General features: G+C 46.1%; 2 protein-coding genes across 4 annotated transcripts in view; both read right to left on the reverse strand.

The window, feature by feature from the left end:
- Positions 1-1,812, reverse strand: part of VAC14 (VAC14 component of PIKFYVE complex) — a 94,005-nt gene extending 92,193 nt beyond the window's left edge. For all 3 annotated transcript variants that reach the window (XM_037154163.2, XM_037154164.2, XM_037154165.2), the window contains exon 1: positions 1,436-1,812. In XM_037154163.2, the coding sequence (XP_037010058.2) occupies positions 1,436-1,539 (104 nt within the window). In that variant the 5' untranslated portion in view covers positions 1,540-1,812. The remainder of the gene's footprint in view (positions 1-1,435) is intronic.
- A 4,617-nt stretch (positions 1,813-6,429) lies between these two features.
- The window catches only part of HYDIN (HYDIN axonemal central pair apparatus protein), a 339,107-nt gene continuing 326,785 nt past the window's right edge, over positions 6,430-18,751 (reverse strand). The window contains exons 82-87 of the mRNA XM_037154186.2: positions 17,525-17,737; positions 16,746-16,909; positions 15,749-15,899; positions 9,164-9,394; positions 8,571-8,795; positions 6,430-7,083 (exon numbers count right to left, since the gene is read on the reverse strand). Coding sequence (XP_037010081.2) covers positions 6,601-7,083; positions 8,571-8,795; positions 9,164-9,394; positions 15,749-15,899; positions 16,746-16,909; positions 17,525-17,737 — 1,467 coding nt within the window. The 3' untranslated portion in view covers positions 6,430-6,600. The remainder of the gene's footprint in view (positions 7,084-8,570; positions 8,796-9,163; positions 9,395-15,748; positions 15,900-16,745; positions 16,910-17,524; positions 17,738-18,751) is intronic.

Genomic DNA, 18,751 nt, shown 5'->3' on the forward strand with positions numbered 1-18,751 from the left:
CCTGACGAGAGAAGGAGTTAGGTGGTTTTGGACATTCTCATGTTAGAGCAGAATAGGAGGGTCCTCTTAGCAAACTCTTTAGTTGATGAGGGAACTAAAACCCAAAGCAGCTGATGTAGTAGCTCTCAACCTGGGCAATTTCGCAGCCCTAGGGGACATTTGGCAATGTCTGGAGACACCTGTGGTTGTTAGAAGTGACGGAGTGCTCCCGCTGTCTAGCTGGTGGAGGCCAGGATGCTGCTGAAATTCCTACCATACACAGGACAACCCACCACTGCCAAGAATGATCTGACCTGAAATGTCAGTCCTGCTGAAGTTAAGAAACAGTGAGTTAAGGAATTTGCCCAAGGTCAAAGAATGAGCATCACAGGATGGACTAGATTAGAGCTGTCCAACAGCATTCTACAGAGAGGGAAATGTTTTAAAGTCTGCAGCATCCATTAGAGTAGCCAACAGCCGCATGTGGCTAGTGAGTATTTGAAATATGGGTAGCATGACTGAGGAACTGGATTACATTTTTAAAATTTTATCTTTAATTACTTAAATGTGAATGGCCACACGTGGCTAGTATCTACCCTATTGAACAGAGCAGAAACACATTCCATATTTCCTAAGTTCCAGACTGGTGTTTTCTCAGTTGTACTCTTCTGAAATCACCTACCCACCTGACTGTATCACAAAGATCTGGAAAAAACCCACAAATGTAAAACAGTAGAAGAAAAATCTTAATGAAACATTCCCAGTTAAACGCGTTTCTGTACATTGAGAAATAAAGCATACTGTCACATTGGTGACATGTACGCCTACATGTAATGACTGCAGAAGCAAGAAAGGACAAAATATTCCTACTTCCCCTTGCCAGGGTTATATGACAGAGATAAAACAACCAGCCCTCTGAACCTTGAGATCTTGAGATTTTGAATCTGATTTCTCCCCTTGGTCACCTAACAGTCCCTTTCACTTCTCAGAAACTAAGTAAGAAATGAGGCAGACCAACTCATTAGCAAATGTCATGCTTCCCACCTCCCTCCCATCACAGAGGCCACTCTCTAATGGGCTGGTTTTGATGGAGACCCTCGGAATACGCACGCACCGTGCGCTAGGCACTGTGCTAAGCGCTAAGCAAACATCATGTAGCTTCCTTGTCACTGCACCCTAAGGACTGCACATACATTGTCACTTCATTTCCAAGGCAGCCTTTTGGGCAACAGGGAGGTTAAATAACTCGACCCAAGTCACACAGCCAGTCAGAAGCAAAGCTGGGATCCCCAAACTCCTGCTTTCAAACACCGCGCTAAAGGCTAATCCTGGGGCAACAACACTAGCTGGAAAGGCGTGAGTTGTTCCCCCAGGGAGCGGGACGCCAGCAAAGATAGCCAGGGCGGGGTTCCGCCTCCGCTCCCCACGCCCAGCCCTGGACGCCCGCAGCTCTTACTTCTCGATCTCCAGCGCTGCTACCTTCCGCTTTTCGTAGAGCTTGTCATTGAGGGCGCGCACGATGTTGGGTGTGAGCGGCGCGAAGTCCTTCTCGGGGTTCATGGTGACAACTCAGAATGTCCCCCGGAGCCCCGCGACTCCTCAGCCCGAGAGTGCCCCGGCCGCGCCGGGGTCTAGGGGAGTCTGCGGCTCGGCGCTGCCTCTGGCGCCCGCTCATGGACTACGCCAGCCCCGGCCCACCTGTCTCGTTCCGCCGCCGCGTGCCGCCTCAGAACCCGGGCCTGGGCCCCGCCCCCGCACGCTAGTGCCTAAAGATTCTCGCGACTAGCTCCAGCCCTGCATCAGCCCCGCTCACCAGGCAACGGCCATGTTACGCGATCACGTGATACCGCAGCACCTTCCTTCTTCCGCCTCGAGGACCCGCCCCCCATCAGCCACACCCCCGCACAAAGGCCGACTGTGGGTTGGCCACGCCCACTAAGCTCCACCTCCTCGTCTCACACTCAGGTGCCCCACTGCCTGAGTCCTCCTGTTTGAGATAAGCTCGGTGGGCTGGGTATCCGTACCGCTCAACTGCACTCACTAGGTAGGCGTGGGCATAGTGGGCTTCTGCAGACGTTCTTGAGACGGAAGGGGCTCTTGGAGCATGACTTAAGAGTAATTTATTCAATACGTAATGAATCCACCAGTTCGTTCACTACTTAGTCACCAATTTCGCATATGCCAACGTTTCCTAAATTATAGTGACACCATTTTGATTTTTGCCATATCCTAGTAACTTCTACTATTATTTAAAAAAATATTTTCTCAAACCAACTCACTTAAAATCTTCAATTCCTACTTTATCCTTGTTTATTCCCTAAAACCATGAGTTTGAATAGTTGTGTATTTTTTTAAACATTAAAATAAATTCTCGATTAAAAACAGTACTGCCTGTCCACCACCTAAAGTCTCTGGTGCCAACGGTGGCTGTTACCCCACCATTTGGGACCTGGGGTGTGTTTGCAATGATCTGATACCCGGAAGGACTAGGTTATAGACAGCAGAAGCGGCCCCCCCTCCCTGTCTGTTGGGGGAAGGTCCCCAGATGGAGCCACCATAAAGCAGCCTCTCCAAAGTACTGTGAGTGTCATGCTGAATGGTGGAACAGAAATTGAAGCTATGTGGAAAAATTTTAAAAGCACTTTATGGACTCAGTGTGGCTAAAGATGCAAGGAACAGGGAGAGACATCAGAGTTCTTCATAACCTACAGTGAACAGGGACTTAGGACACGGGCTAGACCACAGGAGAGTCCAGTGAGTATACAATGTGAACGTAACACGTGGTGGTACCTTTCTCTGAGTGAAAGGTACACCTGTAAAGCTTGTACCCACCTTGAAAATGGAATATTTTCCTCAATTCATAGATTAGAATCTATGGGACGCAAGTGAGGGGCCATCGTAGGCAGAATCCTAAGATGGCGTCCAAGACTCCCACTACTTTGCATACATGCCCTGTGTAATCTCTTCCCCTTGGGTGTGGCCAAGATTTGTAAATATAATGGGCTGTTACACTAACAATGATTATATTATATTATGTAGCATAAGGTATTTTGCAGATGTAATTAAGGTCCCTACTCAGTTGACTTTGAGTTGATTAAAAGGATTATCCTGGGTGGGTCTGACCTAATCAGGTGAGGCCTTAAAAGAAGTTAGAAGAGATTTAAAGTGAGAGAGATATTCTCCTTGTGGCCTTGAAGGGTAAACAGTAATGACAGTGAACTTCCTGTGATGGGCCATGTGGTGAGGACCTTAGGGTGGTCTGTAGTTGCTAAAACTAGTCCCCTGTTGTTAGTTGCCAAGAAAATAGGGACTTCAGTTATATGGCTGCAAAGAAATGAGTTTTGTCAACATACTGAGGGAGCTAGGAAGTGAGTCTTTCTAGTTGAACCTCTAGATGAGGGTGCAGCTGGCTGGCATCTTGCTTTCTGCCTCAGCAACCCTAAGCCAGGAGCCAGTTCAGTCCATCCCTGACCTATGGAGACTGAGATAAGAAATTGTGTTGCTTTAAGATGCTTGGTTTGTGGCAATCTGTTATGTGGACGTAGAAAACAAACATAGGAGCTAAGCCAAGCTCAGTAAGTCATGGAGGAATGGTGTCTAGAAAAACCTGTGAAATGTCCTTGTCTTTACTAGTCAGTTTTCACATCTTTTAAAACCTTTGCCAACAAAATCCAATGAATGAAGATTCATCTGGAGAGAAAATGTATCACTTAATGGTTTCCACCTCTTACCTTGATATCAAGTAGCAATAATGAGGACACTTCCAAATATTTTGTAAGGCTTATGTCTTTAAGATTTTGATGGCTGATACAAAACAATGAAAAAAATAAAATTGGTGGGAATAGTTTGGATCTATTTCTCCAGTGTGTATTCATTTCCACTGGACCCACATCTAATATAATATCTCATCTCTTTTGCTGCTTCGACTTTTCTTAAAGGTGAACCAAATTCCCCCAGGGTCATAATGTGATACAGTTTTTAATAATTGAAACAGTAAGGAAAAAATTTTTTTTAACTGAAAGGAACTCTTTTCTCCTGAGATCACATGGTGGACTTGGTTGCTAAGAAACGTTTCTTACTCAGGATCCAAAAAATGCTTTGTACTACCTTTAGTTCAGAAGTTCCTGGAAAGAAGTGGTTTCTTTTCTTTATTTTAGAAAATGCCAACGAAATGAGGTTATTTATGCATAATTGCCCTGGCAGGGGTTCTAAGAATAAAGCCCAGCATCCACCATTGCCTTCTCTGTGTGCTCACTTCTCTCCTGACACTGGGGCCAGCCCTGCCCAGGCCTGCCACCCTCAGACGCTTGTAGACTAGTGGATAATTGATGCTCCTGGTTGCACACGGGCCACCGTCCTACAGATGTAACTCATTTGCATCTGTGTGATGCCTGGTTGTTGTTATACCACTTACGGATATTGTAGCAAGAGGGTAGTGGTGACACTGTAAGAAACTGTACCCAAATCTTGAACTGTGCAAAGCAGTTTCTCCAACAGCAACATAGTTTTGCTGGAGTTTCAGGGCAAACATGAGAGTATAAGAGGTTTGGGAAGTCCCGGGCTTGGGATTTCTTGAGATCTGGGAGGTCCTCATGATGTCATCATGTCATCACCTATGACCTCAGGCATGTCTCCCCCAAAGAAGTGGTTACACTTCAGATGTCACTGTCACCAGGGCCTCTGTTTTCATCATATTCTGTGCACAATGCTCCGTGGCGTTGTGGCGCCTGGTGGCCCCGATGTTTTCTCCACCCCACCCCCCACCCAATGAGGTGTCTCCTGGTCTGCTTTGCTGAGTATGTATTCTCTCGACTACCTTCTGTCAGAATGCTAGTTTTCACCAAGCCTCTCCCCCAGTCCCCGTTGAGGTACTTTGCCATCCCAAACTTGCCAGTATGAAACGATTTTGTTACTGTCTTTTTGAGACCAAGCGAGCATGAGAACAAGCCCAAGGGAAGAGATGTATGTACCCATCTCAAACCATCTGGCAGAGCCTGTGTTGGGCTCTTGGTCCCTGAAAGGCTTTGAGCTCTAGACTCAATGGCTTGGGGAGAGCTGGGGCAGAGTGAGGTAGGGGAGTCACCCCTGGCCACCTGAAGGCACCATTTTGCCTGCGTGACACTAGCAAGTGGCCAGTTTCTGTAGCAGCGGGTATCTGGGATTGTGGGAGGTGGGGAGGAGGTGGAAGCAGAGCCCTCAGGTCTGGGAGTGTGCACGTGTGTTGAAGCAAATCCACTCTGGGGCCACTCTTTTTCTTTTCAGTTTTACAGGCATTTAAGAGTTTATCAACTGGTCCAAAAAGAAAAGCCAGTTGTTTATCATCTTTATTTCAACACTGCAGGCCCGAGGGGAAGAGGCAGAAGGCCCCACTCCTCCTTGGAGGTAGAGCTTCTGTAGGGCTTTCCCTGGGAAGAGAGGCACTTAGAAGACACCCTTTGGCCCTGACTGGTGCAGCTCAGTGGATTGAGCGCGGGCCTGCGAACCAGACAACCGTGGTTCGATTCCCAGTCAGGGTACATGCCTGGGTTGCAGGCTGGTTCCTTGCAGGCTGGTTCCCTGCAGGCCAGTTCCCAGCAGGGGACGCACGAAGGGCAACCATACACTGATGTTTCTCTCCCTCTCCCTCTCTCCTTCCCTTCCCCTCTAAAGATAAATAAATAAAATCTTAAAAAAAAAAAAAGAAGACACCCTTTGAAGACACCCTTTGTGTGCTTACGAAGGGCTGCAGCTTAAACATATCGAGATGGGGGTCCTTCCCTGGAAGTAGACAGACGCCTGACTCAGTTGCAGACTAACAGCCAGGTGGGTGTTTTGATCCATAGCACTGGTTCTCAACTCTGCTGTACAGGCTGAAAACACGAAACAAAGCAGAAGCCCCATACCCCTCAACCCCCGACAATTAGAGCAGATTGGGTGGGGGTGGGGGGGTCTGGACCAGAGTCAGGTGATTCTGATATGCTGATGGGTCGAGAATCACCATCTTCAGGACCACTGCTGTGCACAGGACTGGGGGTGGGGGGCTGGGGTCTCAATTAGCGTTTTCCCAGGGCCCATTCCTCAGCCAGAGCCTGCTGTGGGGAGCAGGTGTGGGATTCAGAGGTGGAGGGAGCACCCTGGCCGCTGGCCCTGCAGTGAGTGCTGGTATCTGTTAGTTGCTTTGAGAATAGTGACTTCTTCAGCTTGCATGTGAAAGCAGAATATAATACCCCCATCAAACAGAGTCACATCTAGGGGCTCTTTAAGCCGTCATGGGTTTTTAAAGAGAAACCGCGTCGTGTGTTGTACACTGCCAGGTTCTGTTCCATCGCAGGTCGTGAGTGCGATACCTGAGTCGTTGTACTAAAAATGGGGGTTATTTACACAGTGCTTGGGCTTTGGGGGCGTGTTAAGAAACCAAATTCAGAGACTTGCCCTTGCAAAGTAAAATAGAGCTTTGTTTTGCACAGTTACTACATTTAATATGGAATATGTCTATCGTGCATATATTGGCATACATTTGATATGGAGATAAGTGCCCCGACAATGGAATGAAGAGGGAAAACAGTACCTTTAGAGTTCTGTTTTCTCTATTCACCAGGCCAGCACAATACACAGCTATTAAGACTGAGGAGAGGGTTACCACTAAGGGGTGATCCCCTTCAGATAATAAACCCATTTAATGCTTGTTTCTCTGCCTTCCCCAGGAGGACACACCACAATCAGCTTGCTGGTGATGGGTGCTTTGCTGCCCGATGGGTTTCCGTCGAAGTAGACTGTGATGTTGTTGATCTTCTTGGGCCGCACGGTGTCTGTGGCCCGGATGGAGAAGGCTGGGTTCTCCACGATGAAGGAGAAGGTGACCGTTTGGTAGAACACATTCTTGAAGGGGATGACTATGTTGTATCCGGCTCGGATCAGGAAGGGACCTTGCGGCTTGGGGGGCAGAGCCATTCCGAAGAGGGGGATGCTATACTCCCCGCCTGTCAGTGAGGACAGGCTCAGGATGCCCTTGGTCTCACCCAGGTGGCTGGGCTCAAAATAGACTTCCACACTGACTTCCGTGCCTCCCTGAGCCCCCGGGGCTGCGCTAACAACCTTTTCCGTGTGGAAGTCTAGGCAGTCGGTCTGCAAAGGGAATACACACATTTGGCTGAAAGTTATACCAGAAGCTCAGGTGCATCCCCCACCCCTCCCCTCAGCCGGGCAGGTTAGAAAAAAGCTGTGTCCTTATAACTCTCCTGAAGATAGGTACTACTGATTGTTATCCCCATTTTACTACAGAGAAACTGAGGCCAAGACAATTGGATGCTGTGCCCAGAGACAGACTGGACGGTGTGGCAGGGCAGTCACTGGTGCCACCCCACATCTGGCTCACCTTTCCTCCACACACATAAAAGACCGAACATTCCAGATCCTCATGGATGGGTGTGGCTACTTCTGGACCATTAATTGTGAGAAGTGATAGGTGTCACTTCCACACCAGAGCATCCGGTGGCCAGCACGAGTCCCTGCGGGGTCTTTCTACCCTTCTCGTACTCTGACTGGGAACAGGTGAGATGGTGGTTGCCCCTCAGCCTGGATCCCTGGGTGGCTGTGATGGGCAGAGTCCCCTGCTGACCCTCACTGGATAGACAGCGCAAACAAGACACAAGCCTTTGTGCTTTTAAGCCACTGAGGTATCAAGGCTCTTTGTTACTGCAGTATAACCTCACCTCCTGACTGACAGGCCTGATCAGGAGCCCGTGCCTCTGACTTGGCCCTGATGTTAACTGGGCACGTGGCCACGCAGCACGGGGGCCGCACTTCCTAGTTCCCCTTATTGCCAGGCGTGGTCCTCTGCAGTTTTGGTCAGGGGAGCATGAGAGGACAATGCATCTGCAGCCAGCCTTCCCCCTGGTAGCTGGCTGGCATGGGGGTGTCGGGGCAAGCGGTCTTGGTCCACGTGAGCCAAAGTGACTCCCTCCAGCAGGAAGAGTGTCAGGACAGGCGTCTGCGGGCTGGATGTCATGGGGCTACCATTCCAGCCCAGACTGCTTAGGCCCACACTTGAGAAAGGAATAAACTTCTGTTTTGTTGTCATTTGGGGTTTTTGTTTCAGTAGTTAAACCCATATTCCAACTTATATAATAGGTAACATAAATGGGATATTTACTATGCATTAGGCTCTATGAAAATGGCTTTATATACATATTTGAAAATCCTCATGGCAATCCTGTGAGGTCAGGGTATTGTCACCCTTTTAGATAAGCTTAGAGAACTTCAGTAAATTAGTCACACGAAGAGTACATGATGGAGGCAGGGTTCAAATCCAGGTCTGCTGGTTCCGCAGCCTATATGCATGACCATGAAGCTCTACGGTCTCCCTTTACTGATTACTGAACACGCGGTGGGAAGCAAAACCCCACCCCACACGCAGCTTGTTAAAATAGAAAGTCTTTAGGGAAGAACCCAGGCCTGGTGCTACGTGCTGCTCCCTGGGAGTTTCCGGGGTAGATAAAGCCCCCAACGGTCCTGAGTTTCGCACTTCTGCACCCCCTATGTCCTCCGCCCATTATTTTTGAGGTCAGACTTCTGGGAAGGGAAGGGCACTCGCGTGGGGCGGGGCCGCTCACCCTGCAGTAGTATTCTGTCTTCTGCCGGGTGTAATTGATGATCTTGGCAAAGGTGCTCTGGCCGCTGCCAAGAACAGCCTGGAAGTGGATGGGCTTTTCAGGCAGTGCTGGCGTGGCCTTCAAGTTGAGCTCATACTGGTAGTAACCCAAATCACTGTTGTGCAGAACGAGTCTCCCGAAGGTTTCTCCAGCTCGCAGGGGCTGGAATTCAAAGGAGAATGTGCCCTGCAAGGGGAGACAGAGGCCCCATGTGATGCTGAAGGTCCCACTTACCCCCTGCCACCCAGTGACCTCAGAGCGATTGGACACAGAAGTGCCGCTTCAGCAGCAAATGCTCCCACTGATCCAGAGCCCAGGGAACCTCTGTCCAAACCGGCCCACGTTCCCTCCCCTGTACCCTTTCTAACGTTCACTGCTCCAGGTGTTTCTACATCTGGAATTTCCGAATCTAAAAGTAAGTACTGGGTCCTCTGTGGAAGCACATCACAGAGCACTGCTGGGGCCGCCCGGCCTCAGGAATGCGCACCGCGGCTCCCAAGCCCCAAGGGCAGAGCCTCCATCACGGCTACCAGGGCCCCTGGCAGCCGTCCTACCTCAGAGTTAGCTGGCACCACAAACTGGGAGGGCAGGTTGATGTCCGGCACCCTGCATTCCACGGCGAAGGTCACCAAGTAGGGCAGGGGGTTCTCCACCTTGATGGAGGACGAGGTGCTCTGCCGCACGGGGCTCACCATCTCGATGGTTCTGATGATGCCTGAGGGGATGACCCTGAAGCTCACCATGTAGTGTAAGAACTCGCTGGTCACCTCGTTTCGGAAGATCACCTGAGTTCACAGGAGGCGGGAGGAAGCAGGACAGAGAAGAAGGGTTAGCCGGGTCCTTCTCTCTGCGAGCCACGCCTGGCACCCGAAGCAGGGGCCCAGGCTGGCACTCTGCGTCCCTGCCAGCGCCTTTCTCCTTAGATAGTCATGCTGGCTCTTCCCAGCTGAGAGTATGTTACATACATAGCCTGGGTTTGCTCTGGAAGAGGGCAGAACAGCCCTGTCTAGTGCTGCAGGTGCAGGTCACCCCCTGGGGAGCCAACTGACCTGGAGAACAAGCCAGACCTGGAGAGGTTGACGTTGCAGTGGGTTTCACTCCCATTCCTGTTGTTGCTGGAACCGTTTGATGCCGATGATGGCAATGACGATAGCATCTAACACTGCATGATGACTGGTGCCAGGCACCAGAAGTACTTCATTGTTATATTCACACAATTTGTAAGCGACGTTATTGTTCCCTCACTGTTTTTTTTTTTTAAGGATGAGGAAACTGAGGCTTAGCAATATTAAGGGATGCCCTAATGTTGAGATGCGTCAGAACCAGGATGGGAGCCCAGGTTGGACGGATTCCAGTGCTCACACTTGTGACTGCAGTGTATTGTCCCTTTACCCCTGCAACTGACTTGTTACTGGCAAAGTGCTCACCTTCTTAAGTTCTTTTCCCGGATGACTGATGATGTCGAGCATTTCCTCAGGTGCTAATTAGTCATTCACATGTCTACTTCGTGAAACAGAGTCAGTTCAAGTGTTTTGCCCTTTTTAATACTTTTGGTTGTTTATCTTACTATTAGGTGGTAACAGTTCCTAACATACCTGGGTTTTTGCTTTCAGCCTCTTTTTGTCTTCAGATTTAGAGTGCTTCCTCCTTTGTCTTTTCATTGGGGTGTTTAGTCTTTTACATTTAAAATAATTATTTGCATGTTTGGGGTGAAGTCTGACCTTGCGCTGTTTTTTTTTTTTACGTCAGTCTCATTTTGTCATTTGTTGCTACTTTCCTGCATTCTGTTGGATCAATGTGTAATCTTTTGGAATGTATTTCCTTTAATGGCTTCTTAGCTATATAACAGATTTTTAGTGGTTATGGTAGAGCTGATAACATGAAGTTTTAACTTGTCCAAATTTAGAGTATTTTATTACTTCCCACTTTACAACTGACCCTTCATGCTTCCTACCTCACACTTCCCAGCTCACAGATGTGATAACTTTACTCAGGTATAATTGCACCCACCCATCCATCCATCTTTTGTGCTTTTGTCTTTGTATCTTTTATGTCTATGGATATAAAAGCTTCCACTTTACAATGCTGTGTTTTCAATAAACAGTCAGTTGTCCTTTAAACAAAATTATGAGAAGGGAAGCATTTTAATATTTATCTACTTATTTACCATTTTTAGTGCTTTTCTTTCCTTCCAGCAGACCCAAGTCTCCATCTGGTATCATTTCCCTTCAGACTGAACAACACCTATTTGCATCCTAATGATGCTGGTGTGTTCGGTGCTGCCAGGCTGCTGGCAGTGAATTCTCCTGTGTTCTTTTATCTGAAAATGTTTGCGTCCCCCTCGGTTTTAAAGGATATTGTCAGTGAATAGAGAATTTTAAATTAATATTTTGTTGCTCTCAGTACTTTGCAGATGGATTCCATTATTTTTGAAGAGAAGGCAGTGGTTATTTTTATTTTTGTCCCCTGTATGTCATAGATCCTTTAGATCCTTGTTTGAAGCTTTTCTTTTGATCTATGGTTTTCAACAGTTTTACTACGATATACACAAGGTATCATTTTCTTTGTCTTTTTCCTCCTCGAGGTTTGCCAAGTTTCTTGGATCTGTAAGTCATTAAAAAAAAATCAAATTGAGGAAATTTCAGCCATTACTTTTTCAGATAATTTTCCATCCCATCCTCACTTTCTTCTCTGCTGGCTTGTATTACTGGTGTATTAGACCATTTGATATTTTCTCACAGGTTCCAGGGGCTCCGGTCATTTTTCCTCAATCTTCTCTCTGTCCTTCCGACTGGAAACTTTCTATTGATTTGTGTCAAGTTCAGTGAATCTTCTGTGGTCTCTAATCAGCTGTTAAGCACATCCAATGAATTTTTCATTTCAGTTTGCTGTACTTTTCAGTTCTAAAATATCCACTTGGTTCTTTTTATAGTTTATATTTCTCTGATGAGATTACTTATCTGTCCACTCATCAAGACCATATTTTACTTAATTATTTACAATATTTTCTTTTAGTTCTTGAACATGTTTATGATAGTTTCTTCAAAGCCTTTGCCTGCTAAATCCAATGTCTGGCCCATCTTTGAGCCAGTTTCCCTTGACTGCTTTCTCCCAGGCTTGGGTCACATTTTCCGGCTTCTCCACAAGTGTAGTAATTTTTGTCTGTGTGCTGGACACTGCTGATGATCATTATTTAAGGATTATAGGGATAATATCCCCTTTAAGAATCATATTATAGGGATTCTGGATTCTGTTATCTTCCTTATAAGAGTGTTGATTTTATTCCAGGAGAAAGTTTAATCACTAACACCTTAAACTTGTGTAGATTTGGTTTTATACTTTGTTAGAGCAGATACATGGAAAGCCTAAGGTGTTCCTAAAAACCTTCCAACTTGGTGGGATTCAATCTCCAAATTTTGTCTTCCTTGTTGATCTTGTGTAGGGGCCTAGTTTTAGGCTTTCTCAGGCTGGTCCGCAGAAGGTCTTATACTAAAGGCATGGTCCTTCTTGTGGCCTTTCTATTGTTTTAGCTGGGTTTCCAGGGTTATTGAGGGGGGTGTTCATACAGCCTCTCCACCAGGCCAGACCTCCAGTGTTCCCCAGCACCCGTCCGTGTCGTGTGCCTTTATTCCTTCGTTCCCTTGTAGCAGCTGCTCTCTGGTAAACGTCATGTAGTCTCTTCCTCTGCATGTGCAGTCCAACTTCAGCCACGGGCGTTGACAAGACATCCCATGCAGACTTTCGTCCTCCCACTCGCTCCATGTCCTGCTGCGTCCTCTCTGGCACCTTACATGTAGAGACCAGCTATGTCAGCTGCACCCACTCTGATTTCTGCTCCCTCAGTTCACTGGGGCTGCTGTACTTCGCTGAGACTCTAGTGCACTGCACTGAGGTCAGGAGATTGTCTCTGGGCAGAGAGCCAGGACAGTCACGGGGACTCATCTCATACATCTCCTTCTCTCTGATGAATTGCAGTATTGTTCTGCCTGTCTTCCAGTGACTCAGAAGACTTGCCTCTGACATTTTGTCCGGTCTTATGGTTTTTTCATAGTGTGAGGGCTAATTACTCCATCAAAAAGTACTTTTGCTTTTAAAAAACTTTTTTTGTTACTGTTAATTTTAATCTGTATTATTGTAAAGAGAGTTTGTGATCTGGGTTCATTGTCATTTTTATGCAAATGTCTTTATGCTTCCATTTAAAAACATATACAGGGTCCGGCAGAAATAATGCCATGAGTGTGGTTGGTAGGGTGTGTGAATATCTTGCACAAGATGGGCAGCAGTTGGAACATTTCACCTAAATTGTCATATGGTGTGCTTGAGTGTGATATTGTTATGTTACAGAATTACATGCTTATGATTTTGCAATAAAAGATTTGGTGTAGATTAGCAGCTCATAAAAAGGGGTATTATTTGTGCTGGACCCTGTATTTATATCTTCCTGTTCACATCTACAGTTTGTGAGTATCTCCATTTTCTCCCCTACCCGTCTCTATAAACACGAAAATATCTCTTAGTTTCCCATTTGCTTCCAACAGAATGAGAACATATTTTTCATTGCTTTATTTTATCCTACCCTTGCTATTTCCTACCCTGAGGTCATAAGAAGTATTTCAGATTGCTTCTCAACAATTATTTGAAATTATCTATCAATTTAGTTTAGATTCTTTGTTCAATGTATTCTTGTACTTTCCTTTATGATTCATTTACTTATTTTTAAATTTTTGTTAACTCAAGGTTTTAATTTTATAGAGATTGTGAGCATGGGTGGATTACTTTGAGTCCCTGCATGTTTAAAGATGTCTTTGTTTTGCCCTCATAATAGTTTTGAGCTCTAGATTAAAAATTATTCTAAGTAGTTTGAATAGCTTCCTCCATGGCTTTTCATATTCAGTGTTGCCTTGAGAAATCCGACATTACTGTGATTACTATTTCCTTTTCATTTTTCTAGAATAGGTTAGGACTTTCTCTTTTATCTAAGTCCTCTGAAATTTTGTTCTCATGTATTTAGATGTGAGTCTCTCTTTCATTTACCCTGTTTGGCGACTTGGTGGGTCTTTTCGAGGAGAAAGCTCTTTCTCCAATAGCCTTGGAAATCTTTATCCAATTATTTTGTGGGGTATTGTCTTCCTTCTATTATCTTGTTTTTCTGTTTCAAGAGCTCCTCTTAGGTGGATATTAGAACTTCTGGACATATATTATGTCTCATATTTCCTATCATTTAAAAAAAGAGACTTTATTGAAATATAATTAACATCCCATACAATTCACCCATTTAAATGGTCCAATTTAGTAACTTGTAGTATATTCACAAAGCACTTATCTCATTTGTAATTACGCAGTCCTAGTCTGATGATTTGATTCAGAGCATTTTCATTTCCCTAGAAAGAAGCCCTGCATCCATTAACAGCCATCCCTCATTTCCTCCTCACCCATCCCCCCGTGCCTGGGCCTGCCACTAATCGACTTTCTGTTCCTATAGATGTGTCTATTCTGGACTCTTCATATAAATGAAATCATATGGTGCATGGTCATTTGTGAGTGGCTTTGTTCACTTAGCATGCTTGTTTTTGAGGTTCACCCATGTGTTCCATGAATCAGTATTTCACCTCCACTTTTTTATTGCCAGATAATCTCCCACTGCGTTCATCCATTCATCAGATGATGGACATTTTGGCTGTTTCCATTTTTGGCTCTTATGCCTAATGCTGCTATGAACATTTAGGTACAGGTTTTTGTGTGGACATATGTTTTCATTTATCTTGTGTATGTACCTAGGAATGAAATGGCTGAATCGTATGATAAGTCTATGTTTAGGCATTTAAAGAACTACCAGACTGTGTTCCAAAGTGGCTGCAGTATTATCCTCTCACGTTGACGGATCCGATTGCTCCACACCCTCACCAACATTTGCTTTTATTTCCTTGCTTCTTGCCAGTTCTTTGTGCTCATGTGCTGAAGTCTGGTGGCATTCATTACTCAGCTCTTCTGAGCAGTAACCTCTTCCTAGGGTCCATTATCCTGTTCTGCTGTCCTCTATGGTTTTCTATTCCAAATATCCTGTTTTTCATGTCCAAGGTCTCTAGTGTAGTTCTCTTCCACAACAGCTTGTTCTTATTTCATGGGTATGATTATCTCCCTTTATTCCCTTGAGTATATTTATAATATTTACTAAAAGTCTTGTTTGATTTAATAACTCTTATCTCAGGAGTTCTTATTTGTTGAGCTGGTATTTCTATTGCGTGGCGGCTTTCCCCCTTCGGGTGCTTTCTGATTCCTCCGTGTCAGCCCGTTCGCGGCTGTGGGCTGAGGGGAGCAGCCTCCTCAGTGATGGCAGGAGGGGGAGACGCGCTGCTGGGTGGGCTTTGCCGACGTCTCTTCTTGAGGGGGAGATGCGTTCCTGGATTCTATTTTTTCATTTTAAAATCTTTCCCTAGGTACTTCCATTCTCCACACAGCTGCAAACACCACTGACAAAAGGGTAATTCCCACCCATCATCCTGAGCCGTTGCGCTGCTGTTCTTCAAGCGCTTACCCTGTTCCATAACAATGCAGTCCTCGTGCAGCCGTCCGGTTCCCGTCCATGCCCTTCACCGGACCGTGTGCTCCATGAGAACAGGGACTGCGCCTCATTTTGGTGACTGCTGTGTTACCAGCACTAGTGTGTGACATATATACTCAATGGGTATTAACTGAACTAATGAATGGATCAGGAAAACCAGCTCGTAGGTCTTGGAGCAGGTGGCTCTGTGTTGAACCCTGGCTCTGACATCACTCACTCTGTGTGTTGAGTGCTCAGCACGAGGCTGGACACTCCATGAGCACTCAGAAAACGGACGGTTATTATTGTTGGTCTGGTAGTTGCCGGTTTGGTGTTACCTACTGCATAAAGGTTTCCATGATTCTCCTGCCTTGAGAACTCGGCATGGGCCTACTCAGAAAGGCTGGCCGGCCGTGCAGTCTGGTGTCATCTTCAAGAGGCTAGGAATCCTGAGTGCCTTTGCCAGGTCACTCTAAACAGCCCAACAGGATAAGGACAGGCTGGCTATGGAGGACACCTTCACTCCCTAACACCAGGACTGTCAGCCTGAGGGTCAGACCTCCCGGGTTTCAGGGCAGCGCCTTTGACACGTGGGTACCTTTGCACTGTAGAGCCCCTCCTTGTGCGAAAAGAAGTTCAGCTTGTAGTCTTTCTTGGATCCAGACAGCACATCGATGTAGTCGAGGCCCTTCAGGGTGACACTCAGGTCTAGCCTCTCTGGTTTCAGGATTTCCACAATGACCCGGAATCTGGGGGAGCAGGGCAGTATGAGAAGAGAGAGTAGAGAAAACGCAAACTTTACTGGAAGAAAAAAGAGGCAAGGTACTCTGAATGTCTGTAAAACGCAAGGGCCCAGCGTTTTAGTCTTCACTCTATCACTAGCAGTGACAGTAACTTCCATTTACTGACCACCTATTATATGCCAGCTACTGAGTCGGTGCTCTGCATGTGTTACAGGCATCTCGTCCCTGTGATGTCTGTAGGAGGCACATATCATTACCATCTGCATTTCACTAGTGAGGATATGAGGTCAAAAGAAGGAAGATAACATGCTCAGGTAAGACGACTGGGTATTGGCAGAACTGGGATTCCGACTTTGGGCCTTTACCCACAACGCTAAGCAGATGGACTCTTCTCCCAACCCTTGGTTCCTTCACTACAAAGGGAGGGACTAGGCTGGCTGACCCTGAACTCCTCTAGTCCTTGTGTCCTACTCTACTCCTACTGCACGTACAAGATCCAGGGGATGTCCTTCTCTGGCCAGTGGCTTAGGTATTGAGACTGAGGACTCTATAATAACAATCATGGTCATTGTTATGATAATAGCAGTAACAGCACTAACAGGAATAAACATCTACTGAGCACTTATTTTGTGCCAGGCACTGCTGCAGGGGATGTATGAGTAATCAGCTATTCACAGACAGCACTGAACAGAAGAATCTCTTTGGAGGCGTAGAGTTCTGGCAATGGCTGGCCATATCAGGGGGCTTTTCCTCTGACCCTTTTAGCCAGTGTCCTCTAGAGACCCTGACCAAGGGAAGACGGGGGAAATCCTCTCTGTCTCCTCCCCCCAAGCCCTTGCCCCACCCCCTCACCTCTGGGGCTTGTTCAGCCAGTTGGTGATTGGCAGGAGCTCGGTGTAGGGCGTCTTACATGGTACTTCACGGTAGATACTGGCCACGGGTTTGGGGAGCTCAGTAGTGCCATGCAGTGCATACAGCCAGCCAGTCCCATCTGGCAGGGGGAAGAAGAGGGTGCCCTAAGGAGAGGAAGAAATGTGGTCAGAATTATACAGAGGGGGCTTTATTAGGTACCCCTCAGGCATGGCAGTCACAGGATTAAGGGAGGCTTTGCAAATGAGCCTAACACTTTGGGAAAGCAGCCTGTTTCACGAGTCGTGAAGACATTCACACATTTGAACCAGGAATCACAGACAAGGGAACTTACTGAAGAAAAATCCCTCCAGCAGAAAAAGTTACATACATATATACATGCATATGTATTAGAACCTTTTATAATACAAAAATCTGGAGATAACTTAAACACTCAACAACTGGGGAATGTTCAATAGATTATGGAAGCATCATTCCATGAAATATTAGGCAATCATTAAAAATGATTATCACAAAGACTACCTAATTAAATAGAAAAATTCTCATGATATGATGTAATGTAAAAATAAATAGAATGAAAAATTGGGTCTGTTATAATGGCAACCAAGGCTGTATCTCAATAGGGTCGGGAGTGAGGATTCTAGAAGATGGGGTTGACTTTTGTTCTAACATTCTCTGAACTTCCAAACTCTGTCCCTTAACCTCTCTCACACTCCTCCTCCTCCAGTTGTGGCAGGAAACTGATGGGGTGCCCATCCTACCTGATGCTTGCGGTTCTCCAGGTTCATGGTGCGTGGCCTGTAGGTAATCTCATAGGGCTTGTTTTGCTGATGGGGCTCCAGGGTGATGAACTCAGACCCCTCCCAGTGCTCACCCTCAAAGATGGGGTGCAGATTCCAGGTCTGGTTGGTGCGATTTGAAAGCAGGATGGTCTGTGTGTGCTTGGAGCGCACCTGGCAGGTAAAATTTACCACCTGGAAGAAAAGAGGCCCCTTGTACAGGCAGTGGAATTTACAAATCTGGAGTTCAAAGCAAGGTTTAGGCTGAAGATACATATTTGGGAGTAGTCAGTTTAGCAATGGTTTTTTAAGGCTAAGAAACTGGATGAGATTATCAGGAAGTAAGTGTATTTAGAAAAAAAAAGAAGCAATTTAAGGACTAATTCCTGACCGACACACTCCAATGTTAAGAAGACTCGGGAGAGAAGATGAGAAGGAACAGCTAATCAGAGAGGAGAGCCATGAGGGGGTGGTCTCCTGGAAGCCCTGTGAAGGAGCTGTTTGAAGGAGGAGGTGCTTGTTCAAGGTGCCAAATGCCACTGGCAGGTCAAGTAAGATGAGGGGTGAGAACTGGCTATTGAACGTAGCAGCATGGGCCAAGGTGGGACTGGTATAAAGAGGGCCAAATAGATAGACGGGCAAGAACGAGGTTCAGCAATAGGCGCGCACATACAGGATCGATTAACTTGTCATCAAAGTGCAAAGGCATTTCTGTGGGGAAAGGGTAATCTTTTAAACAAATGGTGCTGGAATCACCAGCTATCCACACACACACAAGAATTTTGACCCACATCTTGCACTGCACACAAAAATGAACTTTAAACAGATCGAACATCTAAGTGTAAACCCTGTGTCCTGAATATACAGAGCCCTGAAAACTCAATAATAAGAAAATTAAAAACCCAATTAAAAATAGAAGATTTAAATAGATATTTTACCCAAGGATATAGATGGATGGCAAATAAGTCTCTCAAAAGGTGCTCAACATCAGTTGGTAGGGAAATGTAAATTAAAAACCACAGTGAAATACCACTACATACCTATTAGAATGGCTAACGTTAAAAGGAACAAAAAGACCCTATCAAGGGTTGGTAAGGATGTGACGCAAAGAAAAATGATGGACGTTACTAGTGGAAATGCAAAATGGCACAACCCCTTTGTAAAAACAGTTTGCTAGGTTCTTAAGAAGGTAAATGTATACCTACCCTA

The sequence above is a fragment of the Artibeus jamaicensis genome, unplaced genomic scaffold (genome assembly GCF_021234435.1).
Source record: "Artibeus jamaicensis isolate MK-2021 breed Jamaican fruit bat unplaced genomic scaffold, CSHL_Jam_final contig_464, whole genome shotgun sequence".
NCBI lineage: Eukaryota > Metazoa > Chordata > Mammalia > Chiroptera > Phyllostomidae > Artibeus > Artibeus jamaicensis.